A 24,086-nucleotide genomic window follows, 5' to 3' on the forward strand; every position below is an offset into this window, starting at 1 on the left:
TTATTTTCCAGGATTTTAACATTAATAACTCCTCTGTGACTGTGCATTGGAAAAACCTCCATTTTTGGAAACGTTCCGAGCAAAAATACAGGGAAAGGTCAAATGTGGTTAATAAATTCAGAAATTAGGGGAAATAGGGGCTTGGAGCTGTGGAAGGGATAAGATGATAATCTGTTAAACTAGTTGCTTTTTTGTGGAAAATGATACAGCCCACTTTCATTCAGATCAGAAGCATTAGCTTAACTTCTGTTGTTTGTGAACTAGTAGTCTCTTTAACCTGCTTTCCAGTCTTAAAGGATGCTGCATGAGAGTGACATTAATAAACAGAATTCTTCTGAACCCTTTTGTCTACATCAAACAGACCTTTTACCTTATGGCAGATTGCACTTGAGTATAAGGAGCTTTGTGAGAACTCAGTCCTTCAATCGCTGAGCAGTTTTTCCCTGTATAGAGGAATACTTGGCACCCTGAATACATTTTTTTTTTTTTTTAAAAAGGTATATTTGGTGTCCTTCTAGCCTTTATGGATTCTTTTTGATTCACTGCATTCCTTCATGGAGCTCCTCTTTCTCCACAAACTCACACAGTTTTACACACTTGAACACACCGCTGACTGTTGGCTGCAGCGCTTTAGATACCTTTCTGCTCTTTCTTTTGTCGGTTAATGTCAGATCTTCAACTTGAATAGCAATGATCCTTCATGCAAACAGACAGTAGAATCCTCTCTTTAGTGTGAACAAAGTCTTCTCTAGTTTTTTACTCCTGAAAGGCTTCTGAATAACTTATACTGAAATTCAGTACTGGAGTTTATAAGTTGTACAGCAAAAATTTTGGACCGAAATGCATAGTTATTTGAGTTGTTTCTCTTTGTGCTTCTCATTGTTGGTCTTAAAAGTGTTTTCCAAACCAGTATAAGCAGCTTTGTCACGATAGTCTGCAGTAAAATACTACTCACTCTTACTCCCTTCCTACTGATTATGTCTGATTGAGGATACAATGATTACACACTCTGAATGCATCTTTCAGGTGTTTCTTCTCACCAAGTTATGGCAAGCTCGCCAAATCACGTCTCTTTTCTGCTTGTCTTGGGATTAACTAGCAGTGTGCAGTATTAATTGCATCAATCGTTAGCCACAAAATATACTGGAATGGCTGAAAAGTCAAAATTACACAGTCCTTTCTCTGGGTTTTTTGTATGTTCTCAGCAGACTGGTCACAGGTAAGAGAAATGACTGCCCTCCAGTTCACCTTGGGGTCTCTGACTCCACCCCACTCCCATTCCAAAAACTTTGCCCTTTTTGAAGCGTAACCACCGAGGCCTTTTGCCCACCCAATGCTGTGGTTCCCTCAGCCCTCCGCCCTGAACGGAATGATCCCTTGAGTGTGTCTGGGTGCCTGTTGGCTCTCTGAAGTTCAATGAACAGCGCAAATTGCCTGAGGAGTGGAAAATTCCTCTGTCACAGGGGTGCTCTTATCAGCAAAAGCCAGATGGAGCTTCACCGTGGCTGCATTATCTAAGTGAAATTGCTTTTTCTCCCAGGAAACCCGAGGATTTGCCCCCCTCCTCATTGGCCCACAGGAAGAAATGGCCAGTGATAGGCTGAAAACAGGCCCAGATCAGTCTTATTTTAGCGATGCCTATCTGTTTTTACCTATTTTTTCAGTGTTTTAGTTCTCTGTGTGAAATAGCATGAATTAAAATTCAGAAGGAAAAATGTGTCGATATGCATGAGAAATCCGTATTGGGGATTATGCACGAACTGTATTCGGAAAGGCTTTTATGCTAATGGTTTAGCTTGTGCAAAATCAGTCTTGGAAAGCTGTCACTTATTTGATATGGAATTGCTGCTGCAAAATAGGCGCATTAAATAGCAAATGGCGTGACTAGGCAGCATCCTTCATCTTCCTAATCAAATTGGTAAAAGAGCCAGGCCATGTAACCAAAAGCTGAATATGTTGATCATCAGCCATTTATGCCAATACACACACACACACACACACACACACACACCTTCCCTCACAGACATCCGTGCTCTCTGCTGTTGTCCTGTAAGGAAGTTGGCTTTTTTTTTTTTCTTCTTAAGTGGCAAATGTCTCAGTTTATACAATTGGGCAGTATTAACACCTATTAATAAACATGCATTTTACGTGAAATAAGTTTGCTAGGTCAAAAGTAAAATATTCTTAAATGGATGATCCATGTAAGCTTTGATGCTGTTGATGCTGCTGCTCGAAGAACAGAGCCAGCTGTGTAGACGAGCCTGGAAACCTATCGTATTGATGCAAACTTGTAAATGGTGCTTTTTATAATGTTTAATTGAGTCTTAACACTGAAGAAATCTGCTTTAGCTCTGGTATATGTATACAGTATAGTACCTTTATGTCTGCTGCCAACTTGGTTCAGTCTCTGTTTAAAAGGAGATTTTTAATCTTAGACTTTCACCTGAATATGTGCAAGGGAGATGTATATGTATTTTTGTGCATGTCTAGTGTGTTTCACATGTGTACCAGCTGAATTGTCTAATATGTGTACCTCCTGTCTGCTAATGCTCATGTCTCTGTCACCTCAGGACAAACCTGGAGTTGGAACTTGTGCATCGAGGAGGAAACTTGTGTTCTGGAGGAGCCAGTGCAGCTGCCAAACGCTCATGTCTCAGTGAGTAGCTTCTCCCTCACTTGCTCTTATTTTTATATTTTTTATTAATTTTCGACTCATTGTATTGGATCTTATATTCCATACCATGTGTGACACTTGTGGCTTGATACTACTGCCTCTTTTAAATGTTAAAAGAATTACAATTTAACGAAATTCAAATGAACAATTCAAAAAAAGAATCTTGATTTATTTTAATATTCACAATCTGTGTCTCCTAGCAAACATACAGCAAGACGTGTGTTTATAAAAAAATGTTTTCTCAGAAAAAAAGGGCCACAACATCAAAAAAGTTCAAAAACAAATCAATTAAAAGGATAGAATGAAGCCAAAATGACATGGGTCACAACAAACAAGTATTTCTGTTAGATCTGAGGCTCCAAAAATGTTCAAAAATGGTCCCCAGGCTGGTTGAATCTCCTCTAAAGCATGACATGAAAGTTAAAAGCACAGTCTAACCAAAAGTTCTCAGGTAAGGGGATTTTTTTTATTACACACACTGGATAGCAAAAACCCCCTATCACTGAAAGCAGACTACTCCTGGGTGAACCAAGGCCAATGCAACAAAAGATAATGGCTGTATTTCAAGGAGCAGTATACATAATTTTTTTGTGTAGTTTAATGCTTCATCACGTTTTTATTATCAGATTTAGCCTATATGTCTATGTTAACAGTTCATTTTCCCCAGTAATGATCACGTATATACTTTTATTTCTGAAACTGACACAGAAACCATGATACAAACTACAATATCATATCAACAGTTGTTGAAGCAGACTAGAAATCCGATTGATGTGCAGACATTCGCCTTTAACTTAATGAGTTTCAGAAAAGTGTTGTATTAACTGTTTAGGAATGCAGTTATTTTTACACATTTTGCTTTTTTTTCTTTTTAAACCCCCTCTAACGAAAATCAGTTGATGAGCTTAATGTAGTTTTTGGAAAATTGTCTCATATGTCGTGTTTACAGTGTAAGACAAAGTTGGTGCAGGAAAAGAATAAAATGTAAATCTTTGGTGGCGCAATAACAGATTCTGAAATGTGTTTTGAGGTTTAATATCAGTTACAGTGACATGTGTTACTACAGGTGGATGTATCCTGTTCTCCATCAGCTGGTATGTAATAAATTGTCTGACTTGCAGTCAAACCCATTCTTGGATTTGACTTCTATTGCTGAGGGGGGAAAAAACAACCCAACAACAAAGGGTCGATTAGAAATGGCAGGAAAGGATAGATGGTGTCCCAGGTGAGCAGTTGGAGCAGTCGGGGTAAATGAAGCTGACAAATGGGTCAAGTGCTGACTTGGTTGATTGTGTCACAGCTGACAAGGGCATCTGTCTAGGGCAGGAGGAAAACTGTGATCTTAGCTGAATCTCAAAGGAAAATCAGAACATTGCATTGAATTATCAGTTCTTAGAAGATAAATTAATCTCAGATGTAATCAGTTGTAAAATATAAATGAATAAAGGATGGATTATTGCAATAGGAAGTGTGAATGGTGAGTCTGGAGAGTTAAGGTTGTCGTGTAGCCTACACGCCATTCTCCATTTGTTTAATTGTTCTGTCAAAGTTGCGGCGGCTGCAGTGAAATGGCCTGTCATCCCTGAGTGGCTGAAAAGAGATTTCACACCAGAGGTTTGCCATTTTTGAGCTACATTAACCATGTAGCCATGCTGACAGCCAAATTTACTCAGTTGCAGTACATTAGTGCTCATTCTTCTTAGGGAAATGGATTTAAAGGGAAAACAGCTGACGTCGGCTAACTGTGAGAGCCCGTGGGGGTTTTCCTAAGCTTGTTTCGCAGTAGGCGTTTGGTCTTTTCAAATGACGAGGATATGATTGACCACAGAAGCAAGCGCTCTTCAATTCCCCTGAGATGAGCTAAATCAAATCTGCAAAGTCCAGGCTTGAAAGTGGCATCAGTTCTGGGTTTATTAAACTGCAAACATTTGAATTAATCTTGGGGACTACATGGCTCCTACTGTGCAGCGACATTAAAGGCGACTCGTGCTGACCTCAGTTGTTGGTCTTCTAGTACACGGTGAGTGTCAGCGGTGATATTTGTGTTCTTTGATTGTGTGTGGCTGATGTGATTTTTTTTTTTCTTCTTCTTTTTTTTTTACACGAAGACCACTGTGCAGTGAGATGTGAGTATGCAGCAGTATTCCCTCAGTGAAAGTCTGTGCTGACGGTTTTAAAGATCTTTTTCAAAACGTGGTTATCGTTTAATAAATCTCATGTCTGACTGGATTTTAGCTGCTTTGGTTTCCGGCTTTGGTTTTAAGGGTTTACCCACTGTCCATCCGTCTGCCCATCTCCTTAACTGCTTTTCCATTTCAGCATCCCGGTTCTCTCCGGGTACTCTGGCTTTAAAGCCAAAAGTCAGTACTAATTATCATTCACGGAAAACGGGGGAAATCAAAATGAAGGTGGGGAGTAGGGTTGATCAGATTGAATAAAGGGTTAGGAGTGAGAGACAAGAAGACTTAAAGAGTACAGCAATTAGCTGATGGAGCACCGCAGTTTTAATTACATTAGTATATGGGATTTTAATTTCTGTGATCTAGCATAAGAAACAACAATCGTCAATCGTCTCCTCCATTTCTTTCCTCTGCCGGGTTAATTCCTGGTAAGAGGTGAGTGGTGGTGAGGGATGAGATGAAATGGGCTCTAGTGAAGACAAATGGTTTTCAATTGAGGACTGAAAGACTCTTTGCTTTTTTATGCTGTGCCTGTTTTTTACCTGTGGGGGGCAGTGTTGCTCCAAGTATAGGTGGCGCAAAAGTCAAATTTGCAGTGGTGATTATTTGAAGCACTTTGCTGCATTACAGCGTGATAATTCATTGTCAGCCAGAATCCAACAAGATTCATGTTGGTCATTAGAAATGTTAAACAGAAATATGTTGCATATATGTCTGTACCTCACAGTGAGACTATATAAAACTTGGTGGTTTATTGGAACTAGCATCATTTAATTTTGAGGTTGAGGTTAGATTTAAGAAAGCCTGATTAATTTGTGCCAGTACTCCACTTTGAAACATTATAACTAAATTCTAAATAGCCGGACAGTTCCCTGCTTTTTTTGTCTCGGCATACATTTTGGCACTCGAAAGGAGTCCAGACAAAGACAGTTGAGGCTCTGAGGTGTCCTGCTATTAAAAGCATGCGTATAAACCTGCAAAACTGTGTGCACAGGAGGTCTGTCTTCATGTTCCATTAGTTTCACATCGAACAGGTGCAGCCCGATTGAAGAGTTTGCTCAAGGCTATCGAAATAGAGTGAGTCCATCTGGCCTGGCCTGGTTTTATCTGAGCCGAGCATTAGCCTACAGTCAGCCCGAGTCAAGTGCTTTCATCGTTTGATCTACGTTAAACGCTGCCGTGACAATAGACACAGAGATGAACCTCATAATAATGGTGTGTTTTGTCTTTGCCTCTTTCAGATCAGCTGTTTCACGTGTTGGCCATGCACATGCGTCTGTACAGCATCGATTCAGCCTACAACCCCTGGACGAAGTTGACTCAGATTGTACAAATTAAAGAGGCAGAGTGAGTGGCGTAAAGCCTTAAGTACCTCTGCTAATAGGAAATCTATAAATCTTTTCATATGTTGCTCATACCTTCTAGGCTTTACTGGTTCTCACACAGCTCTGCCCCCACCCATCGACATAAACATGCAATCAGAGTGCCACTTTGTCCTCTCTCTAAACACCACCATTTCCTCCTGCCCCCAGCCGCTTTTCCTCCACACAAAGAGGTGCTAAAAACAGAAAAGGGACCATGCTTGGTTTCCATAGATACCAATAATTGGTACATCTAGCAAATTACCGGGCACTCCACAGAGAGCGAAACGACCCTTTCGAATTCACTGTACTGAGAAACAACGCCATCACACCAGCAGCGCGCCTCGCCTTTCAGCTCTCCACCTAGCTTTGCACTCATTCACGCACGTCTTTCTCTGCCTTGAAGACTACTTTACATTTGAACATCTTAAAAATATGAATTTTCTTGCATGCTGTAAAAAAAGAAATTAATTTAAGTGCTTGCAAACATTAAACAATACAGTACAAGTCTTTGCAACCTTTCCTCCCTGTTAGTGTTGTAAGACAGCTTTTACACCTGTTACTGTTAAGTGCTCGCAGCCATACAGCACTCTCAGTGGACCCATTTGCCGTTTAAAAATACTTTGTTAGGGTTTTGGGAGGAGCAGTGTCATTGACACCCTTAGGCAGTAAACCCGATATAGTCTGGTTAAATAGGGCAGAGAGAGATGTTTCTACATAGATGCAAAACATTTCCCTCACCTTATTGTTTATGATAGAAACAAGAGTATTCCAGTAAAATTTGTTCGAAGGGACGGAAGGTTGAAAGCTCTCTTTTTTCTAAGGCTTTCTTCAAGTGCACAAAGGAATTAACTGGCGAGTGGTTTGGTAATGGAAGGTATTATTCTTTAAGTGCAGTTCCTCTAGTGCAAAACCCTCAAGGCCTTTCAAGGGGAGAGCGGAGATGGGGACCTCGCTAAATTGTCAACAGAACAAAAGATATTTAAATGGAGATGTCATGGCACACAAATTGAATATGTAACTAAGGTTGCATTAAAGATACAAGGAACGCCTTTTCAAGCCTTGTATTAATTCAGCACATTTACACAGCAGGACCTTTGTTCTCATACCTTTTAAAGTCCTTTCCACATATTCAATAAATAACATTGCTTCCCTTATCTACCTGCTTATATAGATGGCTTTTTGCAAGTCAGACATAGACATTACACAGAGATGTTCCTTATTACTTTATTAAAATATGGCAGGATGTTTACAGGCAGAGAAGGTCTAAAATTTGCATATTTCTGCCACAGGTTGGTCTTGAAATATATTTCACTGTCGAAGCATAGAAACCTCCGTAAGCACAAATCAAGCTCATCTCCACTTCTAATTGTAAAACCAACAATTCTGACATCTGCTTTATCATTTAAAGTGTTTGAAAAAGAGTCCAGCTGTCCTGTATATACAGGTAGCTATACACAAATGTCAATCAACAAGAAGTGACAGGTTTTATTATTGTATATGTCTGAAAGACGCATGCAGAACTGCTACAGCTAAGCCGTTTGCATAAATTTGGCATTTCTTTTTAATTTGATGAAGGGATACTTGTGCTTTGTCCAGTATGTGCTTTCCAGGGTTTCCCAGATATTTGACTTGAGGTTAAACTTAAGCTTTTTTTTTTTTTGCAGTTCCTTTGATGAAGAGAGGCCTGAGGTACCCATGCTGTTTCGAGACGTCCCGTCGCTCCTGATTATCTTTGTGTTAACGATGCCCCAGCCTCTGCGTAAAGGTACAGTAACTCTCTCTGCATCATGGCACTACAAGGCAGCAGGGGCTTTCTCAGTGGATGCACCACAAGGGAAGCCCCATTATCAGTCGTAATCCAGGCTGAGGAGAAAATGAGAAGCATTTTGCATGTCTTATCTCGGCTGCTGTTGCTGCTTTGGCTGTGTGTGGGGGGGGATCGGGAAGACGTGACCCAGACTATGGGAGTGCTCTCACCTCCTTTGTGGTGCCCTTCATTTCTGCATCTGCCCCATCTTACTTCTAAACTGTGAAGAGCCACCTTAGAGACCTAAGTGGAAGAATCATTAGTGAGTTTTGGAACATGAACAAGGCAGATTTAACAGAAGGAATAGCTCATAAGTGGAAATGGCTGCATTTTAGTTAATTTGATGTATGTTAGATATATTTTTGTTTTAAGGATTGCCATATTAGTCTCGAGATGGTGCCGCTTAGTAGCACATGGCACACCACTGAGAACTGAAGATATATAATGATTATTACAATGTTCTGGAAGATGGAGAATATACATTTTAATTTTAGAGTGGTGAGAGATGCTCGTGAATTAACATGCATTTTCAGGTGGATTCCTTTATGGGAAATGGAAAGAGCAAGACATTTTCTGTCTCCGAGAGGTCCTCTGCATGTGATTCCTATAATGGGAAAAGCCCAGTTTTTAAAATTCTATGCATAATTGTGTGTAGTGACACTAGTTACAGTGACCAGGACAGAAGCTGTCAGCAACCCCTTTTTCTGCAGAAAACAAATTGCACTCTTTGTTGCTCTTTTCAGTCACCAAGTTAAATACCTTTCAGGCTACATTTTCCAGCTGAAACACTCTGCTAATTACTTTGCAACACAATGCCCCTGTGAATAACAGCCGTCCTCCTCCAGCGAGCGTGTTTGACGAGAGAAGATCTTCATGAATTCAAAGTGGCACAATGCTCACAGTGTCACCTTTTGTCCTTTTTTTTTTCTTTCTTTTTTGTAGAGCACTTTACCTGCGTGGTGAAGATGTTGTACAACCTGCAGTTCACTCAGGCTCTGGCTGCACTGTCAACAAAGTTCAGCTCAGAGGAAAGGCAGGCCTGGAGCACATCTGGAGCACTCAAGAAGGTAAAAATGAAATCGCATTAGTGTCGTCGTACTTTTCTGTTCCCCCCCTCTCCTTCGCACAGAGTGGTGGCTGCAGGGGGAGACAGAACTACTTGAGTTTGTGACCTTTCTGCTAGTGATGCAGTACACTGCCCATTTCTTATTTTGTATTGATATTTATTCTATGGCATTGTGTTTATTTTTGGCCTTTTACTTGAATTTCTTTATTTGCTTTGTTTTTTCCCCCTTTCTCCTTTGCCTCTCGTGCAGTTTGCCTCCTCCTCTCTAGTCGGTGAATCAGCAGTCATTATGTCAGACTTTAGGCCACAAATAGATGGTCGTACCGCATAGATAATGACGAGCACTAATGACTTCACAAACCTTAAAGTGTTGCTGAAACTGTTGTCACTGTTTTGTGGTTTTCCGAGGCTTAACACTATCATTGGGTCCAAATGACATCTCCTACTTGTTGAACGACTAGAATCCTGATTGTTTGCGAGCACCAGCTTCCAGCACTGTAAATCATTGCGTGTGAGTCGCTGTTCAGCTGTTTTAGGCCCTGCAGTTTCAATTATGTGAATTCCACAATCGACAGTATCAATCTTCATTATCTGGAAAAGCGGTGTTGCTGGAGAGTGCTGCATTAATTGGCAATCTGTCTTCAGTCTATTACCATTGTGTTAGTGAGTGGCTGGTTTGAATGTCAAAAGAGGAATAGCCGAAACCCTCCTCTTTGGGGTGTTGTCATCCATAATGGAAGTATGGATTTGTATCTTCCCCCTACACAGTCACGAGCAGTGGAGCGAGGGCATTCACGGGCTTCCATTTTTTAAATCTACAACGAGAACAGCATCTACGCTATTGTAATTAAATTGAATTTATTTTTTTATTTTTTTTAAAAGATGCAGCATGAAGAAATATCACAGCCTTAAGGAAGGAAATCGGTAGACTTGAAATTCCTCCACTATAAATCTATGACAAAGGACAGCAGACGAGATAAGGTGGCTGTTTTATATTCCGCCACCTTCAGCTTGATAAATGCTCGCAGCTTTTGCTCTGTATAACATACGAGCCAAACCGGTTGAATTTTTTATCAGAACACACATTCAGTAATGTCTCTACTGCTTATCAGATGTTATATTAAATAATTATTCTGTGTTAGTCATTATATTCTATAGTGCAGCACATTGTATGCACAACAGAAGGGCTGTGGAGAATTTGCTAGAATTATATAGAGGGATTTTTTTTCTCTTTTTTTACATTGAGAAATATGCTGGGTTAATAGTAGCCATTTCTAATTTAAAACTGGTAGCAAACCAGAGAGCATGGTCTGTCTCTGTGTTAGATTGGACATATGTTCATATGTTCAGCCTCTCGTCCCATCATAGCTGGGATAGCCTCCAATCCCAGCATAACCCTGAATTGGATAAGCAGAACAGATGGATGAAGGGGTTTTGTTTTGTTTTTTCTTTTAATGTATTTGAGCTCTTCACTTTCTTAGAAATGATCACACAAGTTTCCAATACAGTCATTAAACAGTCTTTAACCTGACAGCCTCTCTGTGATGTCCAGATATGCCTCTGTGACTATAGTTCTTGTGTAAATCTAATTGAGCATTTCCAGTCATAAGAGTGAGTTTGATTCAAGCTACCAACTCTTCCTTGGTACACATGAGAAAGGACAACTTCCCAGCCTGATTTACTCACTGTGTGGAAAACAGTTTAGGCCAGCTCCTGGAGACTCTTAAAGATCCAACACCTGTTTTTAGCTTTTCCTTGAATTCATCAAACATTTTCAGATGTTTTGTACTGAATGGTACAATAGATATTAACGTCTAAGTCCCTTCTTATAGGTTTAAGTTTGTGGAGACAAGACACCGGCAAACATGGAGAGAGACATAATAATATCAAAACAGCAGGAAGATTTGTGTTAATGTTCACCAGTAGATCAAAGCTTATATCTGTTGATCCTCCAAGAAGTTTATGTGTCAGATTAAACGGAGAGTTTTGGCCTTTTTAATGTTTGTCTGCATTTTTATTTTCTTCCACAGAACGCTGCAAATTCTGATAAGTCTTTTGAAGCACTGCTCAGTCATGTTATCAGTGAGCTCTCGAAGGACAAGAGTGTCTACAAGGTGAACTCTGAAGAAGCAACAATGGTGAGGCACTAAAATGACTGCTTAGAGCATGACTGCCTTCAGGATTACACTCTTTCTCCTCTCTGCCTCTTTCGTTTTCCCTTTAACAATAAATTGCCCATTACCGTGGGAGACTGTGTTTAATATCTCTACTGATCTCTCTAGGGGAGATATACATCACTGTATTATCAGCGAGCTGTAGGCTGATTATTGATCAGGTGTTACTGCTGTTTCCCTCTCCAGCTGAGCTCCAGTGTGTGGTCCCCGCAGTCTATCGAGTTCAGCCTGCAGCAGTTCTGTCTGCCCTTCCTGCGCCTCTCCTGCCTTTTGCAGCATCACCTGTATGGAGACAACCTAACCGGCTGCTTGGTATGATTCATCATAAATGTCATCTTAAATGTTAAAACTGCCTTTTCAGACTAACTGACGGCAAAGCGGTTTGGCTTCTTACAGGAGGAAGAGGAGTTTGCATCCTTGGCTGTATGTTTAGGGCTTTTACCCTCCGCCCCTCAGCCTGCCAACACCGTGCAAAGTGCCTCGTGTCTGGAGTGGCCAGTCAACACCTTTGACTTGGTGACGCAGTGGGGCGCTGAGGTCAAAGGGCTCTCTCAGATACATGCTGACGAGTCACTGGTATGTTTATGAACTTCTCATTTTTAACAGCGTGCAGTCAAGCAAAGCAAGTAAAGGTTTTTTAAAATGACAATCAAAAAATACTCACATATTCTATAAGAAATACTTGGATTTTAATTTAACTTAATGTGCCAGATCTGATTCCTGTATTTAAAGTTTAGTTTTAGCCTTTGTTGTACCTCTCACGTGTGTCTAGCTGACCGCGTGTCTTGTGGCCTCCTCCTTTGGGTCAAAGTGTAGTAAGGAGATAAAATCAGTTCATTGCTGGGTGTCTGACTTCTCCTCCTCAGACCTTGCTGGTCCACGATCCTCAGTGGGCAGCGCCCCACCTCCTGCAGCTGCCTGACAACTACAATATCATCTTCCAGTACTATCACAGAAAGGCCTGCTCTGCCTGCAAAAAGGTGCCAAAAGACCCCGCGCTCTGCCTTGTTTGCGGCGCTTTCGTCTGTCTCAAAGGCGTGTGCTGCAAGCAGCAGGGTATCTGTGAATGCGTTTTGGTGAGTTTTCTCATTATAGTTCCATTTTTATCATCTTCAAAGCATTCTCTGTGAGGCCCAGCATGTAGAATTGACATAGCTGCTTGTTGAAGTCGTCAGCTTTTAGCAAACCTTTTTTTCCCCCCACACTTGTCACTTTGTAGCACTCCCAACATTGTGGCGCTGCGACAGGCATCTTTCTACTGATAAATGCTTCAGTCATCATCATCATCCGTGGACATCGTTTCTGTCTGTGGGGCTCTGTTTACCTTGATGCGCACGGAGAGGAAGATCGGGATTTACGGTAAGACGCGTAACACCCAGTCACACTTTTTTGTTAATAGATAGCATAGAGTCTTTAGAGCAACTCTTTAAGTACACTTATAATACTTGGTGTGATTCTAGTATGAATTTAAATGTAGTTCCCTTTTTTTTTTTTTTTTTCCCCCCCTCACTCCTGTTTTCCCCCCTCTGGCATGTTTCCAGCCGTGGCAAGCCTCTCTACTTATGTGAGGAGCGGTATCGAGTGTTGGAGCAACAGTGGGTTTCACACACCTTTGATCACATCAATAAGCGTTGGGGGCCTCATTATAATGGACTCTAAGATCTTCCAAAGTCCACTGAAAAACCACATCCCATGATGGAGAAGATTTTTTTTAGTTTTGTTTTTTTTAGGGATTTTTTTTCCTTCTGGCTTATGTGTCTGCCTTGATCAAAATATTTGGAAACTCTTGCTGTGATAAACACAAACATCCAGCGAGGGCTATTTCTGCCACAGCCTTGGTTTATGTGAAGTTTGGTGTACAGTCATGCCTAAAGATTTAACACGTGTGTGTGTTCAAGTGATTTATTGTGTGGTTTTTCTACAGGGAAAAACAGAATTTGGTGAGATTAAAGTAAAAAAGTAAAAAAACAAAAAAGAAAAAGAGGGGGGGGGGATAAAAAAAAAAAAAAAAAGCACAAATTTGCCCACAAACCGAATTGGTTTGGATCAGGCTTTTAAAGTCTCTCCAGTTTATTTGGTTTAAAAAACAAAACAAAAATCAATTGCCGATTGTCCCTGCAAAGTTTGATTACTTTACCACCATTTCTGATGTAAACGCATATCCCTATTATTTATCAAAATGTGCTCTGCTGTGCTGGCATGAGTTTCAAGCTCCTGGTAAGTATAGCAATGTTACTGCAGTGTGCACTCATTGTCTGCTGACATGTGATAGGAAGCAGGACAAGTCCACCCATCAACACACTAGAGTTTATTTTGCTAACAAGCAAAGACTCTTTCTTTTATGGGTCTAGTTGCAATCCATCCTCAGGAATTTCTTTTGTTTTTTTTTGTTTTTGCTGAAATACGTTTTAGATATTTAAATAAATGCTGCTGCTCATTGTTCAAGTAATTAATTTTAACTTTGAAGAATTTGTTTTTGTTTTTTTTCCTAAGGTTGTGTTTTGGGTTTACCGTAGATGGCTGGGAATGTTGACTCAAACTCAGTTTAATGGTTAAGGAGGTGTGCGGTCACCAAGTTACACCCACTACACTTTTCATAGCGTTGGCCTTTTCACACTGTTTAACTCAAAACTCCACCTTTAAGACACTCAGCTGTCTTAAGCCTCATCATCACCACCCCCATATAAACATATAAGTCTAAACATTGAGGGAAGGCAAAGAGATCTCACTGCGCATCTGGTGTCCTGAGCGTCATGCAAGAGCAAAAATGCTACATGAGTTCTGTCAGTGTTCTCTCGAGGTATGAAACTCTGTGGGAGTTGTGTTGCTTCTGTGAGGAGACTGCAGTACTTGTCACTCGTCTGTCTGTGCCATCAGAAAGAGGCTTTCCCTTTACGCTTCTGATTGCCAGGTCATAAACTGCAGTACAGAACATTTATTATTATTATTAACAACTATCTGTTATACATCATGCATCATGTAGTTGTGGTTTATAGTTGCATTCTAACATTGCAAGACTATCAGACTTGAGTATCTGTTGTACACTGTGCATGACATCCTTTAAGCCACCATTATTTAAGTGTCTTAGCGATTATCATCATTTTTTTTTTCCTGGAAGAGAAGTTTCATCCAGCCGTGCCTGCAAGATTAAGGGGACCTATTATGCTTATTTCCAGCTCCATGATTTTAAATGAGACTTCATTAGAGAAACTTTGCTTCTTCACAGTTCACAAGAACATAAAAAGCCCCTTATTTATTATCATTTCTTCTCCTTCTTCTTCTTTAAAATGTCTCCTTCAAGCCTCTGTCAACCTAAAAGCTCACTTTCTTCTGATTGGCTGCCCTTTGCCTGGCGTCCCAAAAACCAAAACCTAGTGCTTGTAAGCTCCGCCTCCTCATCTCACGTTCAAAACTGCAGTTCGGCACAGGAGTTGGGAAAACTGTTGTGAACTGAGCAGCTTAAAGGAATTAGTTGTTATCGGCATCCATCACATCAATGACCCAGTTTATTTGTAAATGACAGAAAAAGAGAAAAGGCATAATAGAATCCCCTTTTTTTTTTAATGCTTACTTTCAGTGATGAGCACACAGCTGATATCCCTGATGTTTGGTTTTGAAATGCTGGGTCACATTGTGCTGCATCGCAGAATCTCTAAGGAACAAGTCAACACTTGAAAAACTTCCTCTTGAATTCATGCATGCTGCTTTTGTGTGTTCTCCTGTCTCTCTTATTTTTGTTGTACCCACTTCGTTAATGACCGCAACCAAATAGCCAACGATGGGTGTCAATTGTAACTGAAAGCTTTTGTGTGTTTTCCTGTATGAATGGGGAGAGAATACAGTACATTACTGTAGGTGCTGACTCAAACTTTCTGAGTTTGACCAGAAAGTGTGACTTGGGACATTTAATGCAAAATGTAACATATGTGAATAAAATATAAACACAGTGATTTTGTGTCTTTTTTCATTTTTTATGATCATCTTGAACATGACAGTAATTTCTCTGTACTGGATCTCAATCCAATAGATCTCCTTTGGGATGTGGTGGAACAGGAGATTAATATTTTTCTTTCATTTATCTAATCTTGGCTTACTTCAGTCTCTTTTCACTATTGTGACTTGTAGAGGTAATGCAAATGTTATGACACGTACACCTCTGAGCCTGAACAGCAAATTCTGGAGATACTCATTCAGACTTTACTGTATCATTTCTGCTGTGAGAGGATGCTGCCATCCTTCTCTGGGGGTAGACTAGTCTGCAACAATGTTTAGCTAACATTCCCACAGGAAGATTACATTGAAAAGAAATGATATTATTTACTGTGCTGAGTGAAGAAGTGGTGACTGGTCATTGTTCAACTCATAATGAAAACTGCAGGTCTCTGGGCCATTGGTGCTCAAATCCGAGGAGGTAGAGATGGACAGATCTGGTCAAGTTTTCAACAAAGACGAGAATAGAGGTGCTGCAAAAAAAGTTGAATATATTTTAAAATCCAGTACTCAACCATTATCATTATAAAAAAGGAAAACTACAATACAATTGCAAACAAGTAGCCGTCTGTGCTGGTTTCTCCTTGCACTGCTCCATCTAGTCTCTGGCCCAGTGCTCTGAAAAAGGTTTCACTGCCATGTGACTGAGCAGGATAATTGGTCTGAAGCCCTCTGGGTAAAGACCAATGGTCACACAAAGGCTTTGTTTGCTACCAATTAGGCCAAAAAGAAGTAAGAAAAAAAAGTAATCTGCACAGGCTGGGAGTTTTTATGAAGGACACAGCTGAGACCGTGTCACCAGTGTCAGGCTGGGAGATGCTGCTGTTACAGGCCGTCCTCCGGGGGGCATCACTCGACATCTCCTTCTTTTCCCCCCACGCAGGTAAGTAAAACGCTGCTCTCCACAGCATGAATAGACTATTCAAGGTTACATCAGGTGATACTGGTCAGCCAGTTAACCGTTTCCGGTCTGCAGGACAACATGCTCAGGTGTCCATACTGTTAATAATTAAAGTCTTTGCTGAATAAACAGGGAAATTACTTCGCATATGTTGCTATGGACGGTAAGCTGGGTCTAAAGAGTTGATTCAGACAGTGTGCTTTAGGCCTTTATTAAACTCACACGGAGATGGAGATGCAGCTGTGCAGTGATACTCTGTCTTAAACAGGTTCCTCTTTTGCAGATGACAGATATGGAAATACTGAGGCGACAATGTCGAGGTAGGTACGAGACTCCTCATCTGTAGCGCTAAAAACACAAACAACAAAAAATGCACAGCCCTAAATCTTAAACCTGGATATCTTTAATCACTGTGTCAGTTTGGTTTTACTTTACTCTGTGAAATACTGTAAACCAGCAATCATTCACGGAAGAAACCGGAAGTTAGATGAAAAAAAAAAAGTTAAATAGGCTACATTATGATAGTTATGCAAAAATCGCAATATATAAAACACTTTTTGTGTTTTACACTTACTTTAGCTTAAAATGCTCCTTTTTTCTTTTCTTTTCTCTTTGTCTCTGTTAATTACTACAGTGGGTTTAAAGCAGAACAATAAAGATGTGAAATGTACACTTCCATCTTTAGTACAGAAGCTTCATCACACTCTGAATTTCCTTCTTTTATAGGCTTTGCCAGACCTATACCACCTTCAGTTTTGTCTTTACTTGGTGAAAGACGTGGTCAGGTGACTGACTCTGATGTTTAAGAGTATTCTCTTTATTGGCGTTAAGAAGCATTGGGCTTGAGCAGGAAGTATAACTCCATGCATTTAAGAAGATGTCCTGCTTCTGGTCAGTAAACATCAGTGACCCAGTTCAGTTGGCAGTCAAATAGGCCCATGCTGTCACACCACCTCCTCTGTGTTTTCAGGGGGTCTGTTTTGGATCACGAGCCCATTCGAGTCTTGTTTTCCCATCACTGTGTACAACTTTGGGCCAAGTTCATTGGTCCAAAGAATTTCTTTTAGAACTAGATGTTTTCCAGCGACTATTTTGGCATGTTGTTTGCATCTTTTTAATTGTAGACTTTCACAATAAATACACCAAAAGCCTCAGAACTGCTGTTGATTTGGTTAGATGCTGTGAAGTGGTTTTCCAAGTAAAAGATTCTGTAATCACCCTCTTTACTGCATTGTTGATTTGGCCACTTCGGAAGCTTCCTGTCTCTCTGATAGGTCAGTTTGGTATTTTTCTGCCTTACGGTAGCCTTCTTTAGCCTTCTTTACTTGGTCTGATGCCTCTTTGTGCCTCTATGTTATGAATTCTCATTCTCAACAGCTGCCGAACCTAAACAACTGGAATCAACTCCAGACTTTATATGCCAATAATGTGGAAACAGACCACACATGGCTCAAAGCTGCATGTAAACTATGTAAAAATGAACAGACCTTATAAAAAAAAGTTTTTAAACCTGTTTCTTAAACCCCTTGAGTTAAAGTTTAAAGTGTACAATTAAATCACTTGCTGATTACATCATGTGTTGGTGTCCATACACGACACTGTGTGAAACACTTAAAGACCTGACTTCAGGTAACACATTATTAGAGTAACACTAAAGAAAAAAGCACTGGGTCACCTACACATTACATCAACAGGAGCTGCCTGGCCATGGAAACCCCGGCCATGAAGCTCCCAGCACACAGTTTTGGTGCTGATGTTAATGCCAAATGAGGTACAGAGCTATGGACTCATCAGAGCATCGGCAGCTTTTACATGCTATTCGCCTTACTCGACTCCAGTCTGTAAACTTTACGTGGTTTCCTTGTCATGCCTAAATGTTTTCCACTTTGCAGTAATACCGCTTACAATAGATCAATTGATTATCTTGAAGGGAAGAAAATTTCACAAACTGCCTGATGACTGACCAAAACAAATGTAAGAACAAAAAATTGCTTCCCTTGCGTTCAAACAGTAGCACAGCCATACTCACATCCATCACAGTGGCACAGCTGTGGTGTTTGTGATGATATGGCTGAGGTTAATTTATAATTAATTATAAATAAGAAATTATAATTCATTTAAGACTGATTACTTAGATGGTGATGGTGCCTTTTTGTTATTACGGTTGATGCTTTGTGTATCCAAAGATGTCAATCAGGGATCATTAATCATGCAGGTGCACAGCTAAGATTAAAGATGTTAATGTTTAAAATAAATGCATTTGTGTCTGCTTGTGTGAGGCTTTGGCCTTCCAGGGTGAGAACAAGGGTGAAATGCTTCAGGCCTGACTCATGGCTAGTGGAGGTTTACCGTAAAGCCTCTTCATATCCCCTTAAAAGGGATTATTGGTTTTTTCCCCTCTCCATAGACTTACCAAAGGGGTTTACCCAGCGGACTTCCCATAAGGCTCTGCCACAGAGGGTGGAATTGTGCAAGTTTGATGGAAGCAGAAAATTAGATTACTGCCTTTCACTCTGTACTGTTTCTGGTGACAAAGATGTGCTGCAGCCGGTCACGTCATGTGCAGCTGTTACCGCCTCAGACCTACACTTAGCATTATGTAGATGCACAGAAAATGTGCCCAATGAGCAAAGGCAGAGCAGGGTAATTTTTCCAAATATAATCACCGTGTTACTATGCACATATTCCTGTTTTGTAACTGAAAATACCATGTACCACTGTGTATCAGACACAGCATCCCTTTTTTCAGCTGTGCTGACAAGAATGGTAAACAAAGGGTAACCTGAGCACTGCAATCGAAGAGCAGCGGTGTCCTGTTCTTAAGCGCTATTTCACTGTATCTCCTGCCCATTTGAAGAAATTCTCGTTGCCTTCTGTCAGTAAAAAATCAGATTTGATCAGATTTGGTTCTCATTTATGTATTTACATTGTTTATTTATTAAGTAGGCACCGAGCGGTTTAACACAGTTCTAGTACAGAGCATAAAACTGATGCTGAGCTGAAAAGAGACTTTATAGCTGATGCTATTTTTAACCTTAGTTGGCTTCCACAAATACATTGTATAATTTAAATGCTTTAATAGTCACTATTATGCCGATAATCACTTAGCAAACATGTCAAGGTGAATGCAAGAAAAAAAAAATCAATAAATTAATCTTGTTTTCTTTCAGCATCTCCCAGCCTGTTTTTTTTCTTCTTCTCTTAGATGCTATAAAACTTTGCTCAGTCTATTTTGTGATCCCTTGTCATAGATTGCACCTGCCTACAAATTACAGTCAGAAAAATTTTATTCAAGAAATAAAATACCAGTAATTGTGTAGGAGATTAAATGAAGGCATGGTTGTTTGGAGCGGCTGTTTCAGCTGCAAATACACGCGTGGAGAGAACCTTTTGTGTCTAAAAATGTTTTTAATTTGCACAAAAAACTGAAGAAACATGCTCTCTGTGTTTTTAATTAGTTTGTTAAAAAATTACAGTCAAATTGTGTGTGTTTTTTCCCCCTTATTTGCTACTGCTGTAGTGATTAATCAAAATGTGACAAACGCCCATATTTAGGAAAACGTTCAAAATGAGGAACGGTATAAAAATGTTAGAAACTTCTATGTAGTTGGTGCAAGTGTCGGCTTGTGTTAGGGCACTTTCCAGCTCCTGGAATATGTAGCATTGTGGTTTTTCAGGTGAAACTGATTATTATTATTATAAAGTACTGATCCAGGCACATTTTAAATGCTTAAACTTGGACTAAAAAGCTGAAATACTTACATATTTGTAGTCTTATATACTTATAGCCTGGGAGGGGTTTTTTTTTGTCTCTGGAGGCTCTGGATATCTTTGTCATATTGCTTTAAGGTTTATAAGGCTGTAGAGCATCAGAAGCTGTCTGAACGAGTGAAGCAGCAGCAGCTCGGTGTGTAAAGGACATTATGAGCAGAGTGAAGATAGGCAGAAATCATGTGACTTAGAAACTGTCACGGACTTCCTGGTTACTGGGCTGCAACAGGGGATGCTTCATATCAGCCACCATTATGAGTGGCTACATCTGCCACCTGAATATTTAACAGCACTGTGCATCAGGTTGCAGATTACTAGTGAATTATTAATCCCTATAGATTGCCATGAACTAGCCTGGAGCGTTTTGTGGTGAGGCAGTGGCAAGCACGTTCACAGTAGCAGGTATGTCTCACTTACAGCTTTATCATCTGCACTTTATTAATTTTAAATGAGTTATGAATAGATTTAAGCGAGTGAGCTAACATGTGGTATATTTGTGATGGATTCTTTTCAAAAGGTAGGTTTTGGGGAGGGTTTGTTGCTCAAATTGGGTGAGATCAAAGGTCTTGTGCTTCTTGTAAAGTTCTAAAAATATAATATTTACACATTAATCACTAAATTAATTGTACATTTAACAATAATCTGCATACAGGCTCAGCTCCACAACTAAAAGTTGGAGGAAAACGTTGCAGATATATCAGAGAAAAGCTACTGTAGAGAAATATGAGCTGTCTGTTATAGAAAAAAATAGAAGGTGTGGTGGTAACATCACAGTACTTACAGAACTTGCAATAGACATCCTTAAAGAAAAAATATATTATTAAATCTCAAGGTGAATGACTGTAATTAGTCTGTACTGCTACTTATGTAAATTCCAACAGTGTGTTCTCCACTTATGTGGGCAAACTAACTTTCTATGTGATGAGATAAAAACATTACAGCTCATGGGGGGAAAACTCTCCACTTTGATGGTTTTGCAAAGAGATGTTGATTGATGGATAAGACAACATATTTGTTTATGAATAGTAATATATAAGTGATCTGGTATATTTGTATTTAAATGTGTGATGTGAAAAAACTCATAATTACAGCAGGCACTTTGGCTTTTTCTGCGATCACATGCAGCTCCTTGAAGGACACTCTGAAGGGTATCACTCTGTGCTGCATGTCTGTGCGTCTCTGCAGAATCGTGGTATAGCCATCTAATATCAGTTAGCATGCCATTGCTCACAGTGCATGCACAACATTTCATAAATCTGTCCTCATGTGTGAGTTGCTGCGCCCCCTGAGGGTTAAACATCATTCACTGTTTTTCCCATCAATATGCGAACTTCCCCAGCCTTTCTCAGGGTCATACAACCTCCGTGATGCATAACACATTTATGACAAAAGGAGCATTCGTGAGATTGCACACAAACATCCCTCTCCATCACGCTTATCTGGATTATGTGTCGTTTTGTAAAAATAAGATTCATGCATCCCGACGTGGCTGTATCACTTGCTGATCCATCATGTTATTTGTTCGCAGAAGCATCACATGTTGACTACAAGGATGATTTACATTGGTGTTTTCCATTCCCGTTGGTCATTAGTGCTGAAGACGTGCAAACGCTTTATAGTTTTATACAACAGTTTATTTGGAGGTGTGGCAATGCTTCAGTGTTCACTCAGGACAGCGCTTCTCAAGATAATCTCTGACCAATCCGATTGATCTTTAGAAGATTGCACTTCTTAGTGTGCAGTGACAAGGTCCCTGTGGAGAGGGCTAATTCAGTAGCTGTGGGAAATGCCACTTGTTGCCTGTCCTCCCATGGAGGCCATTCCTGTTGCTACTGGTGTTGTTATATTATGATCGCCAGAGAGTCTTTGGTTGTAATTCTTCTCAGCCCAGATGAGTCAGGAGAAAATAACACTTGCCATGTAAGTAGAGTGTTGTCCTCTCCATCCATATCTGTGGACTTATTTTGCTTTGATTTGTCCAGGTCGATGCAGTCATTGGTTTTAGCTGAACAAAAATGCCTCAGGGAATAAATGTACTCTGTGTGCTTTACCTGCACAGTTTATAGGTTTTAATTACTTGCTGCTCTGTCACGGTAAGGTTCAACTGTTATTCACAACAAGCATCCTTTCTGCAAGACGAAGTAGTGAAGGTTTTAAGGGAATTAACATTTCCATTTGTTTCTGTAAACTTTGGAAATTATTCAAGATTTACTTTTTAAAATCTTGGTATGACTGTTTTTATTGTCCAGGAGATCACTATATGGACTGTACCCCTACAAGTCCAGCATGCTTGGACTGGAGACTCTGGGCGATCCATCAGGTGACTGGGATATAGTGGAAACCATTGGCAAAGGAACTTATGGAAAAGTCTACAGAGTGACCAACAAAAAAGATGGGAGTCAGGCAGCAGTGAAAGTGCTGGACCCGATTAATGTAAGTCTGATTAAAGTGTGTTTACTGCTGGACCCGGCTTCTTGTTGACTATTTTCAATCTCACAGAACTGGTTAGGGTTTAGATGCAGTATCTGTTCAGGCTATTTTTGCAGAATAGTAATGATGTGTATGTATGATGTCAGAAGGTTTGAGGTGTATGAGTTTATGCTGATGCTGTTTGGCAGCAAAGTAATGGTGATCTTAAGGTGTTTTGACTGTTGTGGGAGTAGATCTAGCTCTGGATGAGCACCCATTAGCTCAGTGGTTCCCAGCTTATCTGGTTTATAGCACCCTGAAATGACACTATTTGATTTAACCAAGACAGCAGGCACAAAGAACAAATGAATGTTTGCAAATGCAGCAGAAATCTGTTGAACAACTCCTCACCTGACTGCCATGACCTTTGTGATTATGAGAGGAATATGCTTTGTAGATTTGAGCTTTTGCTGTTTGCCCTTCCTGGTACCTGCTACCCCCAAGGGATTTGTGTTTCCTCTTGGTGTTGAACCAGGGATCATTTGCATGTTAGGTGAATGTATATACCACTACCTACACATGCAGTTAAGACCATGGAGAATACAAATACCTGAATTTCACTAAACTTGGTGCACAGACTTCTTGGATATGAAGATAACATATAAACTGCACAGCAGTCATTCATCAGATAATTGCATTTCAATAAGAGAGAGATCATTTGGAAAAATAAACATATTTATTCAAAGACAGAATTTGAATAAAAGCTATCTGGTGATCAGACTCAGATGAACCATTCCAGCAGAGCGGACACCCATCAGTGATAGAAACTGAAGATGACAGCTTAGATGGGGCTCCGAGAGACTGGGGTAAAACAATAATTATAGTTGAGGTCTAACCGACCACCTGTTTAGATACCCACATGTTGCTCAAAGGAACCACACATGACTTTAAGTCTTAATACAAGTTAAGCAGCTGAGTTATAGAAGAATGTATCCCCATGGAGTTGTCACAAAAGGGAGAATTGGAGACAAATCCTTTTTCTTTTTGAAATGTCACTGTCAGCCTCCTAGATTCACTTGCATGGCAGTGGACCGTGCTGTTAATTGAATCTGAGGGCTTTGACCCACATGTTGGGAACCACTGATTTGGATTAGGGCATGCTAATGTCATGCTGCACGTGTAAATACAGCCAGTTCTGCCAGGTGTTATCTCATAGCTAAACAAAAGCATAACTAAACCTGCCTAAAACTCCTAAGAGGTTTAATTACTCTGCAAATCCATTTTTAAACACTTTCTTTAGTTGAACCTGCACCTTTTTTATTGTTTGTTACCTTCTATGGCCTTTTTTTTGGGCTCTTTGTACATCACTCACAAGCCTATCCTGTAGAAGTAAAACTTAGCTTAAAGGTGTAATTTAACTGCTGGCTTTATGCACATTAAACCTCCAGGTTTTCCTGATGAATGATATGATATCTGACATTGCATGTAGGGCTCACTGTAACTTTTTATTATATAGTGTTGGTGAGGAAGTTTCTACCTTGCAAGACCTCATAATACTGCGACAGAAAACTAAAACCACTGTGTTTTTCTTTGTAACCAACTTGTCTCAGCATTCGAGCCATTCAAACAGAGTAAGTTGCCGGTACTTTCCCCCCTCTCCATCTTGATGCAGTCGTACTTGCACTTGCTCCTGTGATATATATCAATGTCTCCCCTTTTCATTTATTTCCTGTCGTGCTAAATTTAACGT

The 24,086-nt window shown here is 40.1% G+C and overlaps 2 protein-coding genes across 4 annotated transcripts in view; both read left to right on the forward strand.

Moving 5' to 3' along the window:
• Positions 1-15,215, forward strand: part of ubr3 (ubiquitin protein ligase E3 component n-recognin 3) — a 38,121-nt gene extending 22,906 nt beyond the window's left edge. For all 3 annotated transcript variants that reach the window (XM_084908883.1, XM_084908882.1, XM_084908884.1), the window contains 10 exons: positions 2,571-2,656; positions 6,096-6,201; positions 7,883-7,983; positions 8,968-9,092; positions 11,122-11,229; positions 11,452-11,577; positions 11,662-11,841; positions 12,132-12,341; positions 12,485-12,624; positions 12,807-15,215. In XM_084908883.1, coding sequence (XP_084765009.1) covers positions 2,571-2,656; positions 6,096-6,201; positions 7,883-7,983; positions 8,968-9,092; positions 11,122-11,229; positions 11,452-11,577; positions 11,662-11,841; positions 12,132-12,341; positions 12,485-12,624; positions 12,807-12,924 — 1,300 coding nt within the window. In that variant the 3' untranslated portion in view covers positions 12,925-15,215. The remainder of the gene's footprint in view (positions 1-2,570; positions 2,657-6,095; positions 6,202-7,882; positions 7,984-8,967; positions 9,093-11,121; positions 11,230-11,451; positions 11,578-11,661; positions 11,842-12,131; positions 12,342-12,484; positions 12,625-12,806) is intronic.
• Positions 15,216-15,312: 97 nt separating this feature from the next.
• Positions 15,313-24,086, forward strand: part of myo3b (myosin IIIB) — a 70,558-nt gene continuing 61,784 nt past the window's right edge. Inside the window, exons 1-4 of the mRNA XM_084908885.1 lie at positions 15,313-16,138; positions 16,440-16,476; positions 22,177-22,360; positions 23,947-23,967. Coding sequence (XP_084765011.1) covers positions 16,027-16,138; positions 16,440-16,476; positions 22,177-22,360; positions 23,947-23,967 — 354 coding nt within the window. The 5' untranslated portion in view covers positions 15,313-16,026. The remainder of the gene's footprint in view (positions 16,139-16,439; positions 16,477-22,176; positions 22,361-23,946; positions 23,968-24,086) is intronic.

This window comes from Perissodus microlepis, chromosome 16, assembly GCF_051167445.1.
Source record: "Perissodus microlepis isolate ML-2025 ecotype Zambia chromosome 16, ASM5116744v1, whole genome shotgun sequence".
Classification (NCBI taxonomy): domain Eukaryota; kingdom Metazoa; phylum Chordata; class Actinopteri; order Cichliformes; family Cichlidae; genus Perissodus; species Perissodus microlepis.